Here is a 22,853-nt window from a genome sequence, read left to right on the forward strand (position 1 = left end):
ATAGATTAGGTAATGATATATTACAATTACATTTTTATATATATATACATTTTTTTGCAATTACACATATGATAATGAAAATTGTATACTCATCACTTAGGAAGGGTGCTAACCATATACAAGGTTCCATAGTAAATGCTCACGCATGTCTGGATAACCAGGTCTTGACAATATATTAGGTCATGACATGTCAAGTATGCTTGCTGTAGAGTGAGGCTAATTTAGCCTCAAAGGAGGGAATATGTGGTGGATTTCTATGACTTAAAGGATGCATGTATGTTTTTTATAATCTTTGATATTACTGCAATTATTATGAGACTTCAAGGCCTGTACACATCTTAAGCAGACCAGACCAGGTGTCAAAGAGTGGGGTGAATGAGTGCACAGTGACACTGGGCCTAGACGGTAAAGAGCGAGAGGATGAGGTAATGGTAACTGGAAAAAAACAGAATCAGACAGTTTTGCATATAATTTTTATGCATGATATGACAAGGGGTCCCACCAATATCCGTAACCTTGGTGGATGCTGATAGGCCAACAGGTATCTTTCGAGGGGGCGAGAAGGCCCAACTTCAAGGTTAAGGAGTATAAAAGATAGGCCGCAGCCATTTTGATGGTAGATCTCATCGGGGGCCGCCATCTGATGACATCTCACCTCACCCTATTGCTTGACACCTGTTCTGAACATTGTTTAGACTGGATTATCACTGCAATACGGTGAATAAAGATTCAGCAGTCTTCAGAGATCTCCTGTCTATTCTGTCTCCTTCGGACGCCTTGTCCCAGAGTGCTAATTAGTAATAGTCAAGTGATAAATTGCTAGTGGATTCGAAAGTGGACTAGTTTTTCCACGACAGTTCTCAAACGTCACATTACGCGCCAGAAAATGCTTAACGTCATGTGAGTGCCCTATGTTTACAGTTTGTTTGGCTACTGATTATGAATGCTATTAAGGTGGTACACATTTTTACGTTTGTGCAAACGCTTTAGGCCTGTTTGCATTGGCAAATATCATTCAAAAGAGAAATAGGAAGTGATTTGTTTCTGTTGTTGCTAATTTCGGGATTCTGATTGGCTAACGTGGGATTGAGCTTCTCCTTACACTGCCACCGACAGGTTTGGCATGCTCTTGACGGCATATATACACGGGGAAACTTCTCTGAAAACTGACAGGTGTGCATGATGTTATTTTTGAAAACGGAGAGGGTGAAATGTTTGTTTATGAAAATAGCCGGCCATGTATAAATGTAGCCTTAGTGACCTTGTTGTTTCTATGAATATGAATTGTTGTTTATATGAAACATCAACTTAGTCGAGGCATAAAAAGCCCTGTATAACCCCATTAAGTACTTAAACCTTTGAACTAGCTAGCTAGCTGGTAGCACAAGCTGAATGCTACCACCGGCTAGACACTGCAGTAAAATGGTTAGCAAACCGTCCATGCCCCCGTGAATATTTCACTGTTTCAGGAACGAAATCAAGAGTGTCCAAAGGGGTGAAAACCACTTTAAATCGGGTCACATTATTGACTGTTGTGTGTCGAGGGTCAGCTTGTGGGTTTTGTAAGGGCTAGCATGAGGGACAAGACCTATCAAACCTACGAAGTTGTGTGGTGAGTTTTGCAGGGAGGTTGGTAACATTAGCTAGGCTACTGTAGCCTTCATACTGTACGAGCCATATCAATCATTAACCTAGAAATACTTCTTCGTACATTTAATGAACATTTTGTGTAATAATTCACAGCAAGTTAATAAACTGAATATGGTGGTCCAAGAGCAGACCATGCACCGGTCCATGCATCAGGATGGCAGTCAGATATGAAGCACTGCACAATGTTGCTAACGTTAACGTTAACCGGTTTCGCACACACGATATAAAATACACGATGGTAAATATAACATTCAATACCAAAACACTATTATTTACACGATTACTCCTGAAATAACTGCTATTAACTACATCATTGTTTGGAGGAAAGGGTTCGCGTGCTGTCGCCGGTTGAAAATGATTTTGCGCTGGTTCGTGCTGCTTATATATTCTTCAGTGAGGCGCGGTGGTTTATGGGATGAGTAGTTCCTTCGCTCGGAAATGAAAATATGTACACAATCTTGTACCTTTGACTTTTTTTGGACTTTCTCTTCGTTTTTTCACTCGAAATGATATTGTATGCTTATGAGTTACGCCGTAGCTGATTAGCCTAAGACATGCTCTAAAACTCTTTAGATACGGATTTTTCCAAAACGTCAATGGGAGAAATTAATGGGAAATTTACTTCCGGAAACTAAGCTCTCTCGGAGGAGGGGCGGGACTGTGATGCTCTATAAGGGAGCCATTCAAATGGCTCATAGAAGCCTATGATTCCTGACACCAAAATCGTTCAACTAGCTCACAGAAAACGGATGGATGGCTTTTTTTCGCGCTTGGAGTGTTATTAGGAGCTGTAGAGACCCAAATGGAGGTACAAAAGGATGCAAAAAGTGAAATTTGCATAATATGTCCCCTTGAAGACCATTGGTGTAACCGACCTGTTTTCTTATGGACTCCTGTAGCAACATGAAAGGCACATTTTCTCTATCTCTTTATTTGGAGCTTTCTCTCTCCGCTCTTTAACTGTGTGCAATTGCTAAAAAAAAACACTTAACATAAAAAAACTGGAACTTGAACTTTGAATATTGATCCCAGACACCTTAGCAACCTTTTCAAGTACCCTAGCAGCATCCTAGCACTAGTCTTTCCTTCAGGAAGTGCATCTCTAGCTTCATCATTATTCTTTTTATTGTCTGTTTCCTTGTTCTGTATGTGTAACATAACATATACTTCACATCAGTAAACTGTAATAAGTTCTTTATTCCCTTCTTTTTTACCATACTGAAATTGCAAAGTAATGTGTGGACAGGTTAGGGAATTAACTTTATTATCAGTTTGTTACAATGACACCACGTGACATGCTATAGAAACTTAAAAATGGCACACATTTAAGACATGAAATATTTTAAAATCAATAACTCAGGTAATCTTTATGATTTAATAAAAATTGTTCCTCTTGCTCCTTAAAGTCTCATCGTTTTTCCTTGTTAAAATGATGATTGTTTCATAAAGGTTATTGAAAACACATTTATTCTGTTCATCCTAGAAGTGTATAAGATAGATGTGTGTGTAGATAACATAAGTCGGTAATAATAAGTTGGTGAAGATATCACTAAGCTGTGTCCATGTAAGATGGAAGCTCTTCCTCTGGCAGCAAATCCTCTTTATCATCCAGAGGGGAGAGATGGGTCAGCTTGAATTTGCGGACAGACATGGAAATTAGGCCTGCCAGAAGCAATGCAGATATGACTGCTACTGTGGCCACTAGAAAGAAGGCTGTGGGATGGGGCACACACATATTAGAAAATAACACAGATCCTCATGCACTGGCAATACTGTTTACATTTTTGCAATGTTTTTGCAACAGGAAAAGAATACCATTACTAGCCCAAACTCAAAATGTTACAAGTGCTCTTAATCATGTTATTTTGTTTAACTCCTAGTGAGCTGCTGATTTATGAGAATTCCAGAACCACAGCCCAAAGTGAGATTCAGCCATTAGTCTAACTCATTGAATACCAAGCTGTTTTCGGAAGCTTTGTCCTAGAGTGCCAGCAATCTAGACCATTGTTGATGATTTTTGTACAGCCACAGCATATTCTGTGTTATAGCTATGAACACATACAATGGCTCGTTTGAAAGGTGAGACTTTAAGCTTCTGTTCATGAGAAATCGCAAGCTAAACAGTGGCTAGTTTTCATCAAAATCACAGTTTTTTTTCTAGAAATGGAGATATAACGTCTTTTATGAAATATGAAGTGTTGCCTGTAAAGTTTCCGGGAAGTGACCTAGCGAGACTGCCACCTAGTGATAGACCCACGGAAATGGCCTGGTTTTGAGCTGACGTGCATGCGTCACTGATTCGACCCAAAGCGGCAGCCGAGTTATGATAAAATGTCCAGAAAATGTCCAGATTGTGCGTTTTCATGAGTTTTCGATCGTCATATATTTCATTTCCATTCATCACAGAGTTCCCAAAATCACATATAAGGTGTGTTAGAGTGTCTAGTTTCGTAATTAAAAAAAAAAGCTAAAAACGTAATATTACGTTTTTGGCACTCAACGCATGGGAAGGAAAAACTTAATATCACGTTTTTGTCACTCAATGAGTTAATTCACCATATTATGTCAGACATGTACAAGAATGTACTACAACCCCAATTCCAATAAAGTTGTGTTAAGATTTGAACCCTATATACAGTAAAGAACAAAAATATTCATACCCTTGGCAAATATTGATGTAATGTTGATTTTCTCTTGACCAATATGTTTGTTCTGACTGAAAATGACACTGCCACATGCCAAAAGGTTGTAAGACAATGTGGTAGACACATGGAATCAAAAAAATAAGCCTTTTTATATTTTTTTAACATTTTTATGAAAAATGGCATGTCCACAATTATTCATACCCTTTTAAAATAAAATCACTGGAAACATCTTTACTTGCAATCAAAGCTCTCAAAATGGTTCTTATAATACGTACCAAGCCACTCCATGTCTCCACAATGATTGTATACCGCACCGTTTTAGCTGCAATTGGGGTTTTGAGGTAGGAACGATTATTTGCCATCACTCTGGTCTTGTACTCACTTTTTTGACGGATTGAGGTCTAGACTCTGGCTGGGCCACTCTAAAATATGAGATTGTTCTCTGTTAACCATTTCTTGACTTGTTTGGCTGTATGTTTTGGATCATTGTCTGGTTTAATGGTCCAATGATGCCTATATATATTGGGGCAGTTCTCTTTGCACACTGCCTGATCTTTTCCTCCATAATCTCAGTGTAGCCTCTTGCTTTAGTGTTACCGTTTACTTTGAGAAGGTCACCAGGTCTCCCTGGTTGAAAAACATCCCAAAAGAATACTTTTCTAACCCCCACAATTGAAATGGACATGGTGTCATTGGAATTTAATGCTTCTTTTTTTATGCCAATCCCTGGGTCGAAAGCTAAATTCTTGGTCCAGGTGTGCCCTTATGAAGGTTTAAATGAGTTGTGCATGTTTGGAGAAGAGTGATCCATGATCAGCATCCAAGATGACCAAGTGATCCATTTTGAGATGGAGTGAACATTTCAACCACCAAAAACACCATCCACAATGTGGAGAATAGCTATAGAAATGTATTAAGTTTTGGGTGTTTTTCAGACAATGGGACCTGGTGAACTTCTCAAAGTAAACGGTAACACTATTTGTTTGTTTGTTTGTTTAATTTAAGGCCATTTCCGCAACTAAGGCTATTTAATGGCCAGAACACTGTATTACAGAAACTTAAATATTTTTTTTAAAATCTATGCTAATAAGATATTCTAAAACCTTCAAAGGTGGGACCTTACTAAAAACATCAGCTATAGAATTTTGATGATAAAATTGTTGTCTTTTGGTTCTCAAGGCAGGGCAACAGATCAAAATATGTCTCACTGACAGAGGCATTTTGCAAAATTGGCATAATGGAGAATCTTCACCACTCAATAGAAAGCTATGAGTGAGTCTTGAATGTCCTATACGGCATCTGGTATAGACTATTTGATCGTGTCTGGATTGAAAAGAAAAAAATAGTCTCTTCCTTACAGTAGGGTGGATTTCATATACCTTATTGTTGGTAAAACGGTAACACTAAAACAAGGGGCAAATTGAGAATTTTAGAGGAGAAGATCAGGCCATCTGCCGAGAGACCTGCCCCAATAGGGGGCATTGGACCATTAAACCACACAATGATCCAAAACATACAGCTAAACCAGGCAAGAAATGGTTAACCGAGAACAATACAAACATTTTAGTGTGGCCCAGCCATAGTCCAGACCTCAATCCGTCAAAAAAGAGAGCACAAGGTCAGAGGGATGGCAAATAATCGCTCTTGACTCAAAACCCAGATTGCTGTTAAAAAGGTGCAGTCTAGAATCATTGTGGAGACATGGAGAGACTTGGTAGGTATAATAAGAACCATTTTGAGAGTTGTTAATGCAAATAAAGATGTTTCCATTGATTATTTAAAAAGGGTATGAATAATTTTGGACATGCCATTTTTCATAAAAAATGCTAAAAAAAGATAAAAACGATTATTTTTTTGATTCCATGTTCCTACAACATTGTCTTACAACCTTTTGGCATGTGGCAGTGTCATGAATATGAATAATTTTGTTCTTAACTGTATTTTTAAATATATATAATATATATATATATATATATATATATATATATATATATATATATATATATATATATATATATATATATAACCCTAATCCTAACCCCAACCCCAACCCTAACCATAACTCTAAACCTAACCCTAACTTGTTATGACAAAAACCGAATGTCACTTAATAACAGAAGCGTTAGGTCATAAACGTTTATGACTTGTTTATGACACGTTCATGATAGTGTCATGTCCCTCTTAAGTCGACACTGTCAAGTAAAGTGTTACCATATATATATATATATATATATATATATATATAAAAAGTGTTTTCTATGTGCTTCAATGGCCTTCTATACAGTATAGGCCAGACTTTTAATTCCTTTCAAACAAAACCTTTCCACTTCCGTCTCTGTAGCATCATTAACCTTCTGTGACAAGAATTGACTTGGAGAAGATAAATAGGCTATGAAATGTTCCTCCAGGTGTTGTTACTAGCATTACACAACTTTTCCCAGTGTTTTGTTGCCTCAATCCCAACTTTTTTTAAAAATCATTAAATTCGAAATGAGCTGATATTTTGTTTTGCATATTTTTGGCCTTTTTTTGCCTTTAATGACAGGACACAAGAGAATGTCAGGAAGCGAGTGGGAGACAGAGTTGGGGTGCCAGACGCGCCACGGCCATCTCTCAGTTCAAACATTTGATATTTTGTTTAGAAAAAAATAACATCAAACAATCTTACCTGGAGTCCAGCGATCACGGGTTGAACCACGCTCCTGGAAAAGGCCTGGAGCAGATAAAACATATCACTGAGGCAGTTGATATAAGTCATGACAACAAACAGGGTAAAATACTACCCTATACTCCATACCAGAGGTTCTCACATTATATTGCGCCAGGGACCCCTTACAAGGCAGAATAATTCCCAAGGACCCCCTCATAATTGCATAACAAATTTAAGCATAGGCTTACTACTATTTGTAGTGTTAGATGCTTTTTGGTTGCTTTTTGTATTCTAAAATAAAATACCATGTTAATAACACCATAGGCCTAGGTTTAAAAGGAAACATTTTATTTCATTTTGACATAACATGACAATATGTAGACTTTGTAAGGAATGTGTGTCAAATGAACTGTATACCAAGACAGTGTACTTCATAAATACATATTGTTGGGGGAGTGTGTGTGTGTGTGTGTGTGTGTGTGTGTGTGTGTGTGTGTGTGTGTGTGTATTACTCATGTAAACAACTTATTCCAGCTGCCATAACCTAATTAAGATTATGTTCTGAATACTAAAAACCGGAATAACCCCTCATATGCCTCTTTTAACCTGAACATTGTGCAGGGGTCCAGACTAGCTTGTTGCATTGGCTGCACTAGTGCGCCTAACTTTTTTTATTTAGGTGCACCAGCACAACATTTAGGTGCACCCAAATTTTTCATCATGCTGCCTTTAACGCCACAATTTCAAGGTCACCTTTTTATCGCTCTCCATATGCCAGAACATGGACCAGGAATGACAGCATTGATTTGATTTGGAGACCCTCCACCAGTGATGCCAGTAACGCGTTACTTAGTAACGCGTTAGTCTATTTTGACCACTTTTTTCGGTAACGAGTAATCTAACGTGCTACTATTTACAAACCAGTAATCAGATTAAAGTTACTTATCTAATTTACTGTGCGTTACTATTTTTGTAATTTTCCTTAGTAAAAAGATATATTCTTTGCTTTCTTCTTGTTTGGGGATTAATGTCATGTAGGCTATGCTCACGTTTTCAGCATGAGCACAATTCACGTGTAAAACCACGCAGCGACACAAACGTAAACAACAATGGAGGGAGAGAGAGGGATGCACATTTTATCGGTCATTACTTTGAGTTTGTGTCAGCTAAACATGACAACATTAAGGTACATTGTACATTCTGTGCTGGCGACAAAGTGCTGTCTAGCTAGACATCCAAGTCTCCCGAAGTTTTTGCAGTCTCCCACATATTGATAGCGGCTTCCTGACGCCCGCAAATTACCTAAAATCTCCCGGACCCTAGAGCGAACAAGAGCACGCAAGCCAGACCGGACTTCAAATCGCGTGTGCATATGAGTTTAACTCGCACACAACAGAGAGGGAGAGAGAGAGGGGTGGTGCGTTTGTGCCTGAAGCGCATCCAAGACAGAGAGCATCCTGGTATGTTTTGCTAAATCAACCAATCAGTTTTCAGTGTAAGTGTGCTTATATCTCTTTTCTCCCAAACTTAATTAATCAGTTCAGTCAGTGTATCTAGGAACAGGAGCGTCATGGCAGCGTCAGTGCCCCTCAAAAAGTAAGATTTAAGACCCATTTCACATCAGACTACACAAAAGTGTACCCAATTGTCTCATAAGATTAAAACATAATGATAGTCTTGCACACTGCACTGTTTGTAACAGCGACTTTAGCATTGCTCACGGCGGGTTAAATGATTGCAAAAGACTTGTTGAGGTGAGTTTAACAAGTGTAATTTCATTTGCATATTACTCAGGCCTATACAAGATGGCTAGTTGCCAAGGCTACATGAAAAAAAATCTACATATTTTACTATAACAATTTCTATCAATAGGCCTTCCTTTTTTGGTGTACTTAGACATTATTGAACAAACCTCTGAATTTCAGTATCTAAGTAGGTTAGGTTGGGATGTCTGCTATACATTGCTGACATTACTGTTAAAATGCACTTCCTGTATAGTGAGTATTGGCAAAACCGGTTATAATTTTTATTTTAAGGCAGTGGGGGTGTTGTCGGCAGCTGCTGAAAGTAACTAATAAACTAACTTGTAATCTAACTTAGTTACTTTTAAAATCAAGTAATCAGTAAAGTAACTAAGTTACTTTTTAAAGGAGTAATCAGTAATCAGTAATCAGATTACTTTTTCAAGGTAACTGTGGCAACACTGCCCTCCACACACACACACAGAAAATGATCGTTTGTCATATGTTCCTATTTCATATTTTGGAATTCATAAACTTTATATATTTTGTTAATAATGTATAATATTTTATGATCTGCATAATTACTAAAAATATTTAGTAATTGAAATACTTCGTATTGATTACACTTGTCTGTAATGTCATTACAGAGGTGGTATGTAGGTCTAATTGAGTGCCTGTCACTTTTAAGAAGAACGTGAAAGTAATTAGCTTTCATTCTCACGGTTTTAGAGGAAAATAGTTGCGCATAGTCCAAAGATATATGGATGCAATTCATTATGTTTTCTATGTTATTAGATAAAATAAATGTTCAAAAAACTAACAAGTCAAAGAATATCTTTCTGGGATCATAGAAGAGATACGCGTCTTGCAATGTTCATTTCTACGATTTTTGACATACATGACGCGTATAAATAAATAATATATAATATATAATATATAAAACATATTGATGTCAATGGGGCATTTTGCCCATGTTCAGGGTGGAAAATAAAAAAGAAAGATTTGCATAAGACAAGTCAAATTGGTGTTTTCAAAAAGAAGGGATCATGGAGAATAAAGAAAAACATATTTAAAAAATCTTTGTATATTCCCACAAGGTGTTTGGGTGCTCTGATATGATAACCAAAAATATTTTTCAGACTTGTGAGGTCTGCTGTTCAGACCCTGAAGGGATTTGTTTTCTGTTCATTGTTTTTTGTGAGAGTGTTTCTACTTATCTCAGTAAGGAAAATAAATCAAGAGCCTATGTTGAGTACAAATATGTCTTCTGAAGGCTTAAACAGAGCCCAGCCAAAAACTCCAATAAAATTTGTAAACTTTGAGGGACAGCTATGACCATGCAGGATTATCCAGACCAAACGTGTCGATTTTGCTACATACTATTCCTATTTATGTACCAGCATGCAAAATTTGAGCCTCCTACATGGTTTAGTTCTTGCGCTGTGGGCTTGTGAACTTTGACAAAAAAAAGAGGCCGAACAAAATCGACACCCCCCTCCCCCTGTAAAACTGGCTGTATCTTGGAAAGTATTGATCTTGCATAAGAGTAATTTTACAGTGTGTCTCCTGGGTAACATAGGTACACCTGGTAATTTTTTCAGGATTTTTTGAGACCTAAGTGCGTGGGCCCTGGTTGAACTGACGTGGAATGACCCAAGCCCATGTCTACTTTCTTAATATTTTGCCGTCACTTCCTCTGTTCTTGTGTTTCTTTCTTGTTTTGGCAAGTAGCCGTATAATATGCGGGGTAATGTACTGTCCGCCAGTCATTATCAGAAAATAAGTCCCTTGAGGATGAGGGTTCTGTTCGCCCTATCGGGACTTATTTTCTGATAATGACAAGCGGGCAATACATTATCCCTTACATAATAGCTGATGTGACCATCAATAATGCCATTCAATTAGAAAGCTAAAACTGAACAAGCAAGCGTTTACCAGAGCAAGCTGCCACTTCTTTAATTTATATTAGAAATATCTTGTTCTTGTATTAAGTGTTGTTTTGTATAGATTAATAAAGACTTGCTTCCATGGAATTGGTATGCCTATTTTTTCCCAACTATCAAATATATGGAATTGGTATATCTATTTTAAATCGTAGTCCTTTCTGTTTTACACATTGGCGTCACTTCATTCAGAAATTACAGTCTGGCCCAGGAATGTGACATGCAAGGTATAATGACTTCTCCAAAAAACGAAGCAGACTGGAGTTGACTAATAGACGAATGTAAAAAGACGAATGTAATCAAATAATCAAATATCTAAAAATCCAATTAATTCTCACCTTCCTGCCCTTGACATGTCTTCATACAATACTCCTCAGAAGTGAAGCGGTTAGCATTGCCACCACAGCCACCATAGATGAATTGGCGGCAGGACCTGGTTTTGGAGTCATAGTAAAACATTGGAAAGGCAGCACGGCATCTTCCTGGATCCGAAGGTATCAAGCAGTGATCTTTAGGCAGAAACAGGAAATACAAGAATCTTTAATTTCATTGAATTTGATTATTTCCCGTTTACATTTGAACAATTCTTAGTCAAATTAAATCGGCCAGTTTTGAAGACTGTAGCATGACCACTATATTGGCTACTATTGTATGCATAGCATCCTACCAGCAGGGTCCTTGGGCTTAATATCAACAGACTTCTTTGGGTTAGGGATATCCTTGGCTGCACAAAAGAAATTACTTGTTAAGAAATAGACATAAATGCACTAGGAACATAGAAGGGCCATTGGGTAGTGTGATCTTCAGTATGTTAAGACGGCAAACTACATTTTTGCAAATGTATGTTAAATATGTGAAAAATGTATGTGAAACAATGTATTGCACAGCTCTTCAAAACTGAATTCAATGCATTTGCATAATGCAATTGCATTTGGGCCATCCGTGAGTAGGTATATACACACACAATCGTTGCAATATGTTCTTTGTTGACACATCCTTGTAGACACACACACACTGGAAGCAAAGATAGACACTCACCAATTACACCTCTGCAAGTTGACTCACATTCCTCTTGAGACACAAAGTTGTTGGAGTTGCCCTGACACCCACCATAAATGAAGCTCTTACAGCTCCGTGTGTTGATGTCATAGTAAAAACGAAGGTGGGCAGCCTTACAGGGACCTACCAGCTGTGGGGATGTGCAGCACTCTGAGCAGAGAAAAACACCAGGTTACAAGATGTTCCGAACCCTGACCAAATCAACCAACTTTGGTCAGTGGTAGGTAGTCTAGTTACCATACCATTCAGAGCCAGACCGAAAAATTGGTGTGCCGATTGCTGATCTATTATGGTTGCCGTTTATAACGTCTGATAAATATCTTAAAAATTAAGTAAAGGAAAGCCGAATACCAGTATTGATCCTTCATCTAAATTTCCTTTGTTGTTACATGTTTTTTCCACGAGAGGGCACTTTCCCCAAACCAGGCTTGTATGGCTTGGCAAATATCAAGGAAGACCACGCCCGACCACGCAGTTGGCAAAAGTATTTTGTCGTGTTTAGTTGTATAATGAACGCACCATTTTCATAGCCATCCATGTGTGTTTACTTCTTGCTCCTTGGCTATTAATTTGGTAACTATAATGGGCTATTTGACGTCTTTAGAACACTAAACATATCGGACGTGTCAAATGTTGACTTACTCCCCCAAGCTCCCAAATTGACACTCGTCTGAGAAATTGAGTTTTGAATAATGTCTCCTCTTTCATCTGATATGCTTGCCATATCTATGCGATCACGGGTTTGCGAGTAATTCAAACGATAGTAATGGGTGAGCAGGTGAACGCAGAGAAGTATAGACTGTAAATATGATGCAATTTGATTTAATTTCATGATTTTCTTTTATTTTCATACTTGATCGTACAGACATGTGCGTAGTTTCGTTGGAAAGCCCCACTTCTGCACTGTCACGCAATAACGCAATAACAGTTTTATCTCGCTGCAATGAACAGTTCCGGAGCAATGTAACAAAGAATAAGTGTGTTTTTTGACGCACTTTGCGTCAATCGGGCAATCTAACAAATTAACGTATGAAAGTATGCTTGGTCCTTACTGCATCGCGATTAACATGTTATGGCTGACAGCCCTAATACAAACATAACGTTAACCATCTCTTTGCTTAACTAGTTGTAACTGCCGCTAGCTAGCTGACCCAGCCGGCACACGACCGATCTTCAACGTTGAAATATAAGTGAAATAACGTCAGTTGTTGTGTCAATGTTGAAACAATGTTGAAACAATGTTTAATGCTAAATGGTTGTAAAAGGGTATGTAGACAAACATTGAAACAACGTTCAATGTTAAATGGTTGTAAAAAGGTCAAGAAAATCAATGTTGAATTATAGGTGAAATAATGTCAGTTGTTGTGTCAATGTTGAAACAATGTTGAAACACTGTTTTAATGCTAAATAGTTGTAAAATGTTGACAAATGGTTGTAAAATAAGAAATCAACGAAATCAGCATGGATATTAAACCAAATTGATTTGATATCAAGAAAAGGAAAAGGGAAGAAAATGTTCATGGGAACAATCATGTTAATAATCATAATAGTAGGCTAGTAATAACAGCCCACTAGACTAGGCTAATGTTATTATTGTTTTGACACTTCTAATTAGTTTGGTAGCCATTTCAATGTAACAGTCTAAAATGCAACGATTGTTTTTAACGGATGCTTATCGCCTCTTGATAAGCGCATGCGCACACACAGCAACTCCCATCCCCCACCCCTGACTGACTATTTTGAACTCCAGCCCACCAGTGACTTCAACCGTCACTGTTCTGTCATGCATCTGACTGCATGTGTAAGCTGTAGAAACTCTGCCGTTATCATATCCAAGGTAAGAGTTACAGTACTTTTGTATGCCAATTGAAAACGGGAATTTATTCGAAATATATTGTTTTCATAATGGAATGTTAACCAAAGCTGTTAGTCATGTTAGGAATTAGCTAGCAATTAGCTAGCGAGCTAACTTTCCCAGCTACTAACTTCATTATTGTGTGGAATATCTGGAATGGTAGTTTATATCATATACCATATCTAGTTCTACTGTATCTGTCTGTGATGTCGCTATGAATGTAGAGTTTTAGTTTGAATGAAATATCAGTCGCAAGTAAGTTATAAAGCTAACTTAGCTACCATTAAAGTGGCTGTTACCATGCAGGCTAATGTTACAGACACATGAAGTTTGTTAACGTTAAGCAGCAGTAATAACAGTTACCTTGCGAACTTCAACATACATAATATATATGTAGTGTTGCTATAACGTGTTAACTGGAAAGATGACCTGTAAAACAAATTAATAAAGTCATATATAAGTTATATCTATACCCACTGATTTAAGGAACTAAGGAACTGCAGTTTAGTATAGCCATGTTCATTAACAGACCCGTCATATAATAGATGTGAATGGGGGCAAGTATGATGGGTGGGCATGCCAACAAGTAAAGGGATCTTTAGTTTGTTAAGGGTAGTGTTAGGCTACATGTTTTTCATTTCTTAGCCCTTATTTGGCCCTTGTTTGATGTACCTGACTTGCACTGAGGCATGTGTTTATTTAAGATGCATGTGAGTGAAGTAGTGCTTTAGTGATGGTCTTTTCATGTTCTGTGTGTTTTGGACAGTCGGTGTGTTGTGAGGACTGCTGCCCTGAGAACTCTGAGTGCATTCTGGAATATTCCAAATGTGTGCCACTTCCATACTGAGGAAGTTCCAAGCCCGCAAGAGAGTTCACTCACCAGGTAGACACACACACAAACACACGTAGAATTGCATATAGCATTATAATGTGTAAGCATGTATTTGTGTCTGTAACTGTGTTTAGTTTATCCCCTCTTTTCACGTGTCTGTCTGTTGTTATGACTGTGTAGTGGGCTCCATCAACTATCCAGGGCAATGTCAGTCCGTCTGGATGGCACTACCTGCTACTTGATGATGTCTGATAGCCATGGCTGCTGCCTTCAACGTGGTGTAAGTGTTTGTGTTTTGAATGCATTTTTTTTGTTCCATGGATAGGGCTATGGGTTATGTTATTGTGCATGCTCTAATTTGCTTGACATATGTGCTATGTAATGCATTAATACAGAAACTAATCAGGATTATTGCAGCTACTTAAAATAGTCTTGAATTTTGCAATTTAGCCACTTTACCATTGTGTTGGTGGTAATGTTAGTAGTGTTGTGAATATCTGCCAAACTGATCATAATCAATATTTCTGTAATTGTACAGCAATTACATTTTTTGTACAGGATGCATCATTTTGTTTAATCTTATCTTTTACTCATATTTTACTGGCAGAGCCCTCACAAGTAAACTGATATCAAGACTTCACATAGACGGCGATGGTGGCAAGGGTGCCTTCAGAAGGTAATTATAATTTTTGTTGGTACACCTGATTGACTTACCTTACTTATTTTTTTGATGCTATGATTTTGACCTTTATCAACAATAATAAAATGTATGGCAATTGCTGTTTTATTTTTTAGGTGCTATCCAGCAGTCCCAGCCTGGAGCCAGAAGCTGCTATTGCAAGTCAGATGGGGGAGGAAAGGTGGTGTAAGCAAGAAGGCAAGAGCTGCTGCAGGCAATGTTGCAATTAGGTATGATATCACACAGACATACTGCTGCTTAGACGTGTTGGGTCACTTTAAAGCCCGTGTTGCAGGTTAACCACCACTGTTGATTAATGGGTACATAAAGCACTCGATATATGTATATCATTTTTAAAAATGTCTCCAAATGGTGTTAAATGCCAGTTTTTGTTGTTTTTAGCATTAGCAGGGTTTTTTTACGCAATTCGGTGATGACGTCACGTTGGGGGCTACATGATCTGCACTTCAGTCATTTCAATGCATTCCAATGGACATCGCGGTTACACTTTCAACATAAAGTTTGTATATTTACACTTCAAATTTCATCACAGCATTTATATCACAGCTACCCTATGATCGACCAATGGTAATAACGTTGCCTGATATCAATTAAGTATTTTTTTTCTGAATTTGGGGAGGTCTCGTTTTGGAGGGTATGTTTTACATTCATTCCTATGGGAAACGGTCACGGTTACACGTTCAACATAAAGTTTGTATATTTACACTTCAAATTTTGTTACAGCATTTATAACTACCCTATGGTCTAACAAAGATAACAATGTCTTCTAGTTTAATTAAGCAATTTTCTAGTACCTGCTTTTTCGTATTATATTCCGTTTTGTGATATCCATTGTATTTGATGTTGTTGGGTAACAGTTTAAATGTTTATTACCAATAAGCAAATTGTGCAAATTCGTTGGAAAATGAACCCTGCAACACGGCCTTTAAAAAAGGTCCTCTTTATCAAAAGAAATGCACCGGACATTTCTAAGTGTACCCCAAACTTTATAATGGTTGTGTATACACATCTGCTTTACTTCTAACTATGGCACCTGACTTCGAGGCTGCTAGTGTAGGTTTGCTTTTATTTGTCACACAAGCTGAGTAGTTTGCATTACAGGTGCTCCAAGAGATGTTGGGTAACGTCACTTCTGTTGATGTTCAAACAAAACCGAGAGCTAGCTCGCCCCTCCCTCCCCTGGCTAGAACAGTTTGTTATGTTTCATGGTCCAGACTAGACCAGGCCGTTTTTGGAGCCTGGGCTGTCCACAGAGACCACGTTTTTTTTACATGGTATTGAGGGGACAGGCAACTAGCGGATGATGAGGTGATGTTTGCTGTATGTGACAAAAAATGTTTTAGTTTAGAAACCGCGTAACATTAGCTAGCTATGAACTTGCTAATTAGGGCGCCGCTTACTTCACACAGTGTGACTGATGGACGTTATTTGGAAGTTCAGTGATCGGAATATCCCTGATTCAAATCCCAGAGAATGTCCACAGGCTTTTTCACCAGTTTTTGACAATAATGGTTTGTTGTTTCCTCTTTAGATGCTGTCTTCAGCGAACCACCCTGACCCGAATAATGGACACCATGGGAAGATATTTGAATTATGCACTGGAGAGGGTGGGTGGTGGTGGCTTTCGGAAGACACTCCCTGCTGTTGCTGAATGATGCCATCGGTATACATGCACCACATACACCTGAGTTTGGATAGATCGTTTATGTTGTAAAACATAAAACAAAATAAAATAATGTAAAAAAATATATAAGTTGACTGGTTCTTGATGGAGGTGTTTATCATTTCTGTGTGTGATAGGCCTACTGCAAGTTGCATAGGCTAATAAAGGTAAAATGTTGAAGCAATGTTGCAATATCAACATTTATTCAACGGTAATTTGTAGTTGAGGCTTTAACCATGTTGGATTTTACTGCGTTGTTTCAATGTTGCAATATATCATATTCAACAGTGATTCACTGTTGAGGCTTTCAACATGTGTTCACCTATGTTGAAACGGCGGATGTTGAAACAATGTTGCGATATCAACGTTGATTCGATTTGCAAATCCAACTCATAATTCAACGTTGATTCACCCTTGGTATATAACGTTTATTCACCGTTGAATCAATGTTGAAATGCCAGCAGGGGAAGTTTACTGTCGTATAGATGTAGCAAACCATGTTCAATCTTTCTGCCAATTAACATTAGCCTACTATAGCTTCATTGAGTAGGCTAAATGCCAAAATCCGATGTTGATCCGTCATCACTGCACCCTCGATTGACGTTTACCACAGTTGCAGTGGCGTAACTATAGTAGGTGCAGCAAGTGCAGTCGCACCAGGGCCCGTGACCTCCCGGGGCCCGTCGCTACCCCCGCCCTGCCTCCTTTTTTTTTTTTAGAACTTTAGAATGTTAGAGCACGGAGAGTGAAGCGTCACTTTGACGATCTATCGGAAGATGAGCGCTTAACCGATGCAGAGATACTTCAAAGTGCAGGTATTTAATGCAACTCTGGACATCATAATCAGTCAGCTCTCCCAAAGATTTGCAAGTATGCGGGAAACTTGTCATGTGTTTGAGTCTTTACGTCCTATGACCCTTCAACTCGCAGGTGATGATGAACTGCTTGAAAAGGCAAGACGTTTGTCAGACCATTATAGCAGGGACATTGCACCGACATTCCCAACACAACTCCTCTCATTCAGGTCTTGCTTTAAAGCAGAGATTTCACAGAAGTCATCTCAACTTGCCAAAATGCTGGTGGTAGATTATGACATAACATCCACATTCGGGGAAGTGTGTACTCATGTTGTTTCTGACATTGCCTGTGACTGTGGCAACAGCTAAGCGATCTTTTTCCAAACTCAAACTTATTAAGACCTATACCTAAGGAGCAGCATGGGGCAGGAGAGGCTCCGTGGGTTAGCTATCCTGTCCATTGAAAATACGAGAGCCAGAGCATTAAATATTGGGAACATCATTGACGATTTTGCACAATGAAAGGCTCGTAAGATGGCCTTCTTCTAATGGCCTAATTCACGCATATTGGGGATTGTATGCATATGAATGATTTTATTTGGTTTCTGGACGGTTAAATAAGTTAGGCTACATTAAGTTTTGTTTCTGCGCAGTGTGAGTTTATAAGCAAGCAATCTACGCTTGCAGTTTCAGCAGAGGGTTGAAGAGGCGCATTGAGTGTTCCCATAATTCCATGTGAGTTGATGTTAATGCAGTAGATTACCCTGGCCTGCAGGCTGTTAATAAAATATTTTTTTTATGTTTTCACATGTAATGGATATGTAGTCGTGTGTTTTTTATTTGAAATTGTAATCTGTAACTACTAAACTACTTCGGTGCCTCAGGCCCTTTGCATAAACAATTGAAGTCACCCTTAATGTGTATTGCATGTATCAGAGCTAATTCATCCTGGGCCAAAAGACGTTGGTATGGGGCACGCGGAGCGCTCTCGCACCTGGGCCCACCGTTGATTAGTTACGCCACTGCACAGTTGCCTAAATATGTGCGGATTCTTTGAACTTTTTTGAACACAGATCCGCTGTTCATAAGGCCATAGCATAGGGCCTGCACGTACTGTTTGTACAACAGGGCAGGAGCACGCAAAATACATCATTCAATCTCTATGGACGAAATTCTCGCTTGACCCACCGGCAAACGCGCTGAGACCAGGTCGGGGGCCCCCTAGCGGCTCGGGGCTCCAAGCAGTTGCTTGGTTTGCCTGTTGACAAGGTGCGCCTCTGGCTTTGTGCTTCTAAGTCAATTCTTTCATATCACTACGCAAGGATTGGAACTTAAATCAAAAGTGAAAGCAGACGGTTGATCAGCTGTGTTCTAAAGATTGTTTGATTCAAGTTCAGCGTGTGTTGTTGCGAACTTTGTTTCTCAGCAAAAGCCATGATGAAACGGTAACAAATAGGCTATAGCCTAGGCTATGTAGGCTAAAGAGTCATATCGTGGGGAGTTTATTGTGTCGTTTTGGTAAGTAGCCGTGTAATAAGCGGGATAATGTATAGAACGCCGGTCATTGTCGGGAGATAGGTCCCTTCAGGGCGGAACAAGACCCCTCCGCTGCGCGTCGGGGTCCGGTTCGCCCTGTCGGGACCCATCTCCAGACAATGACCGGCGTTCTATACATTATCCCTTACATAACAGACCGCTGTCAAGGAAAATGGGTTTTGTGCTTCTAATTCACGTCTTTCATATCCCTACGCAAGGACTGGAACTTCATTCAAAAGTAAAAGCAGACGGTTGATCGAAAATAATTAACGCTAGAACTTTGGGAAATCCCATTCAAGTCAATGGAGCGTTCTACTTGCATTGTGAAGAGCCGTGTAATAAAAGCTAAGCTAATTCTAATGGTAATTATGTTGTCATTGGTTCAGCTAGCTGTCATTCAAATCAGACCTCCATATGATTTTTTAAAGAGCTTCATTCCATGTATATACTATTTGCTACATGTATTTACTCGCAAAACACAAGATTGTCTGCCTAATACCATATCATTTTAATTATGGTAGCCTTATAATTATTAACATACTTTGTTGTTTGCTTCCTTTGTTGATAGACGTTTGATGAATAGCCTTCAGTAGTTGATGGGAAGTGGAGGGGCAATTTTTCGAAGGTGAAGGCGTTTTCAACTAATTCGGTGATAAAGACAATATAAATACTGTATAGACTACAGTCATACTGTGTGCATCTTTGCAGTGGTAAGCGCTTTCACACAAATGCGTCACAGACCTGCAATACGTCACCGTCCATTTGGAGGTGCAAACAATCGGATTTTTGGTTATTTACCCATCAGGCAATTACTTTGGATAGACAATAGCAATACATCATAGGAGTGATTAACGTCAAAAGATCTGGAGTAACTCAACATTTGACACCTCCGATATGTTTAGTGTTCTAAAGATGTCAAATCATGTTATCGTTACCAAATTGACAGCCAATGAGCTAGAAGTGAACACGCATGTATGGCTGTAAAAACTGTGCCTTCATCTTACAACTAAACACGAGAAAAAAATTGTATAACCCTTGAGCCAGCTCCTTATGTGATCTCAATGGCAATGCAGCGTTGGTTTGCACCTCCAAAAGCATGGCGTAGGCCTACCTGGTCACCTCCCAAAAACGCCCACAAATGTTTGTGTGAAAGAATGCACTCTCGTGGGTACATACCTACTTATTCAGTTGGTCTGCCACACCTAGGCTACTCCTGCTGTTTTACAGAAATAGGCATGATTCCCCATTCAAAAAAGGAAAACTTTACTTCATTGTTATACAAAAGCGGTTGTTTACTTTGTGTGAATGACGCGTCTTTTAACTGTGTTCTTTGGGGGAGAAACGAGAACGCGCACGTATCCTGAATTACTTAGACTACCCCACTAACACAAAACGTTAAGGCTACAAATGGCTTGTCCTGGTCGCTCCTACTCATCCTGGATTGGCGTTAGTGAAACGAGTTGAGCTAGGATGACCAGACAACGTTATGTCAAACCTCGCTTTATCACTTATCTTGGATGTCTTCATTTTGCCTTTGTGAAATAGGCCCGCCCTACCCCTCTACTTGACGGGATTTGAGTTACTCAGCTATTGGACCAGCAAAAAGGCTAGCAAGGCTTCTATAAAACACTCTCCGTTAACCAACAGTGTAGGCATATGCAATATAAACTGTAACTTCAATCCCAGTAGGCCAATGCTAATGGTAGGCCTATAAGAGAAAACAGATTGATTTTCATGTAGACTAGAAACTGAAAAAACTCTAAGATAGGGTGCAATTTAGCGACCCCGCAGTGAGCTTACCTGTACAGGTGTGGAGACGTGCGTAGCCTTCAGTTGGTTGAGCAGGTGACACTGACATTTTCCTGAAAACTTGAAACTGCGAACTGGGTCGGAGAACGCAGACATCCTTTCCATCTTTTACACAGCTCACGAGGAAACATTCAGCTGTCCCATCAGCTGGAGTCCCAAGTATGGCAAGCTGGCAATCTCCCCTACGACAGCATGCCGACTGGCAACCAATGCTGTCGGAAATATTCGGCAGGTGGGCAATGTAGCTAGCGCCATCATCGAAAGACTGCGGGTCTAAACCCAACTCAGCATTCAGATTCCATTTGCATGCTTCCTCTCTGGCATACCCAGAGCAAATATAGCAAATCGACAGGTACACACCAATTGTGATCCAAAAATGTGCCATTCCCTATAGCAGGATATAGGATTTTAGCGTTTTGTCCTACGGTAGCTTGAAGTGCACAACTGGGTTTTGGCCCTAGACACCGGAAACAATAGGGCATGAAACGACTTGGATTAGTAACAGGTGCATTCTTCCTGCTCAACCGGTCGCGCTAGTAACAGGTGCATTCTTCCTGCTCAACCGGTCGAGCTTCCTGATTCTATCTACAGTACATGACGTCAATGTTCCATCCATTGAGTCAGCAACATTTTTCTTTAGCCTATTCAGTTTAAACTTACCAACCTTTTTATTCATAAACAACATTATTATACCTTTTGCCTCAAGATGAACCTAGCCTATTATTCCAAATTGGAAAACAGTGCTTATTGTAGCCAGGGTGACTGTTTGAATTTGCTCTGCAGAGGGGTATTTCACAAAACCTAGATAAGAGATTAAGCTGGGATTTTTTGGTTATCCTGGATGAATTTAGCCTTGACTGGTTTCACAAAAGAGATGGCACATAAGCTATACTATGAATCTCGATTAGTGGGTTAGCGAGTATGTTGCGCTCAAGCAGGGTATATACTGTATGCTTTCACACGAAAGTGGCTCTGTTTTAGTGTCGCTGTATCACCATGGTATCTTATGCTGTCAACCAAACCTGGTCGGGAGCAGGTTATGTGCTAGCTCAAATCTTGTAAAACTACCGCCCACTGACCAATCAATTATCTTGAAAAACAAGTTATCTTATGTGTAGGACTCTGTCATATATGTGGAGCTCCGCCTCTAGGCTACAAACATTTTGGATCTCGCATGCGCTTTATGTGTGGGCAAATATGCCATCTGATTACATTTATTTGATGTTATAGGCAAAAAAATGACCGCAGTGTAGATTAGGCTACGCTATCGCTCATAAATGCAGAAGTAATTGTTTTTTAATATAGACCCCTTCATTGTTTGTAAACATCGAACATTGGGGTTGGGTGCGCACTAATAAAGAGCCTATTCCGCGGTATGTACAAAGACTGCTCATGAAAGTGCACGTCTATTCTGTGCCTAAATACTTCCGCCTTGTAAAAGCAGATGTTAATCCAAATTGCAGTTCAATGCATCAATAAGAGAACCTTTCAAAGACAACAGAATCGCTATTTAGAGCACCAGTGGGGTATACTACGAAGCATGTTAGACATATCTAGGCTATGTAGACATATCGAGGCTTCATAGCAGTCATGTGATATATTTGTCAAACTAGGCTTTCAGCTCAGAGGGGTATTTCACAAAGGCAGAATTAAGACATCCAAGATAAGTGATAAAGCGAGGTTTGACATAGCGTTGTCTGGTCATCCTAGCTAAACTCGTTTCACTAACGCCAATCCAAGATGAGTAGGAGCAACTATGTCAAGCCAGGTGTAAGTAATTCAGGATGTGTGCGCGTTCTCGTTTCTGCTCCAAAATGCCCACGGTTGGAATAAAAAAGACGCGGAAAATAGCGTCATTCCCACAAAGTGAACAACCGCTTTTGATATAGACTAACAATGAAGTAAAGTTGTCATTTTTGGAATGGGGAATCATGGCTATTTCTGTAAAACAGCGGGAGTAGGCGTGGTAGAC

General features: G+C 39.2%; 1 protein-coding gene across 1 annotated transcript; it reads right to left on the reverse strand.

Annotated features, from left to right (window-relative positions):
* Positions 1-2,827: 2,827 nt before the first annotated feature.
* Positions 2,828-21,378, reverse strand: spint2 (serine peptidase inhibitor, Kunitz type, 2). Its single transcript, XM_076281813.1, has 6 exons — positions 20,873-21,378; positions 11,669-11,839; positions 11,298-11,354; positions 10,969-11,139; positions 6,964-7,008; positions 2,828-3,363 (listed from the first exon to the last, which is right to left on the reverse strand). Exons 1-6 carry the CDS (start codon positions 21,264-21,266, stop codon positions 3,200-3,202), a joined length of 1,002 nt encoding a protein of 333 aa, XP_076137928.1. The 5' UTR covers positions 21,267-21,378; the 3' UTR covers positions 2,828-3,199.
* Between the last annotated feature and the right edge of the window lie 1,475 nt (positions 21,379-22,853).

The sequence above is a fragment of the Alosa pseudoharengus genome, unplaced genomic scaffold, assembly GCF_046254945.1.
Source record: "Alosa pseudoharengus isolate Yale_2024_CS ecotype anadromous, Long Island Sound unplaced genomic scaffold, YU_APseudo_1.1 YU_APseudo_1.1_scf_13, whole genome shotgun sequence".
NCBI classification, from domain to species: Eukaryota; Metazoa; Chordata; class Actinopteri; order Clupeiformes; family Clupeidae; genus Alosa; species Alosa pseudoharengus.

What these genes read in the sequence shown, in the direction of transcription:
- spint2 (XM_076281813.1), bottom strand. Translation starts at nt 21,266, where the DNA reads ATGGCACATTTTTGGATCACAATTGGTGTGTACCTGTCGATTTGCTAT. An exon ending in ACGTCTCCACACCTGTACAG is followed by an intron (nt 11,840 to 20,872) that starts GTAAGCTCACTG and finishes TTCTCTGCTCAG; the next exon opens with AGTGCTGCACATCCCCACAG. An exon ending in TAAGCCCAAGGACCCTGCTG is followed by an intron (nt 11,140 to 11,297) that starts GTAGGATGCTAT and finishes TTCTGCCTAAAG; the next exon opens with ATCACTGCTTGATACCTTCG.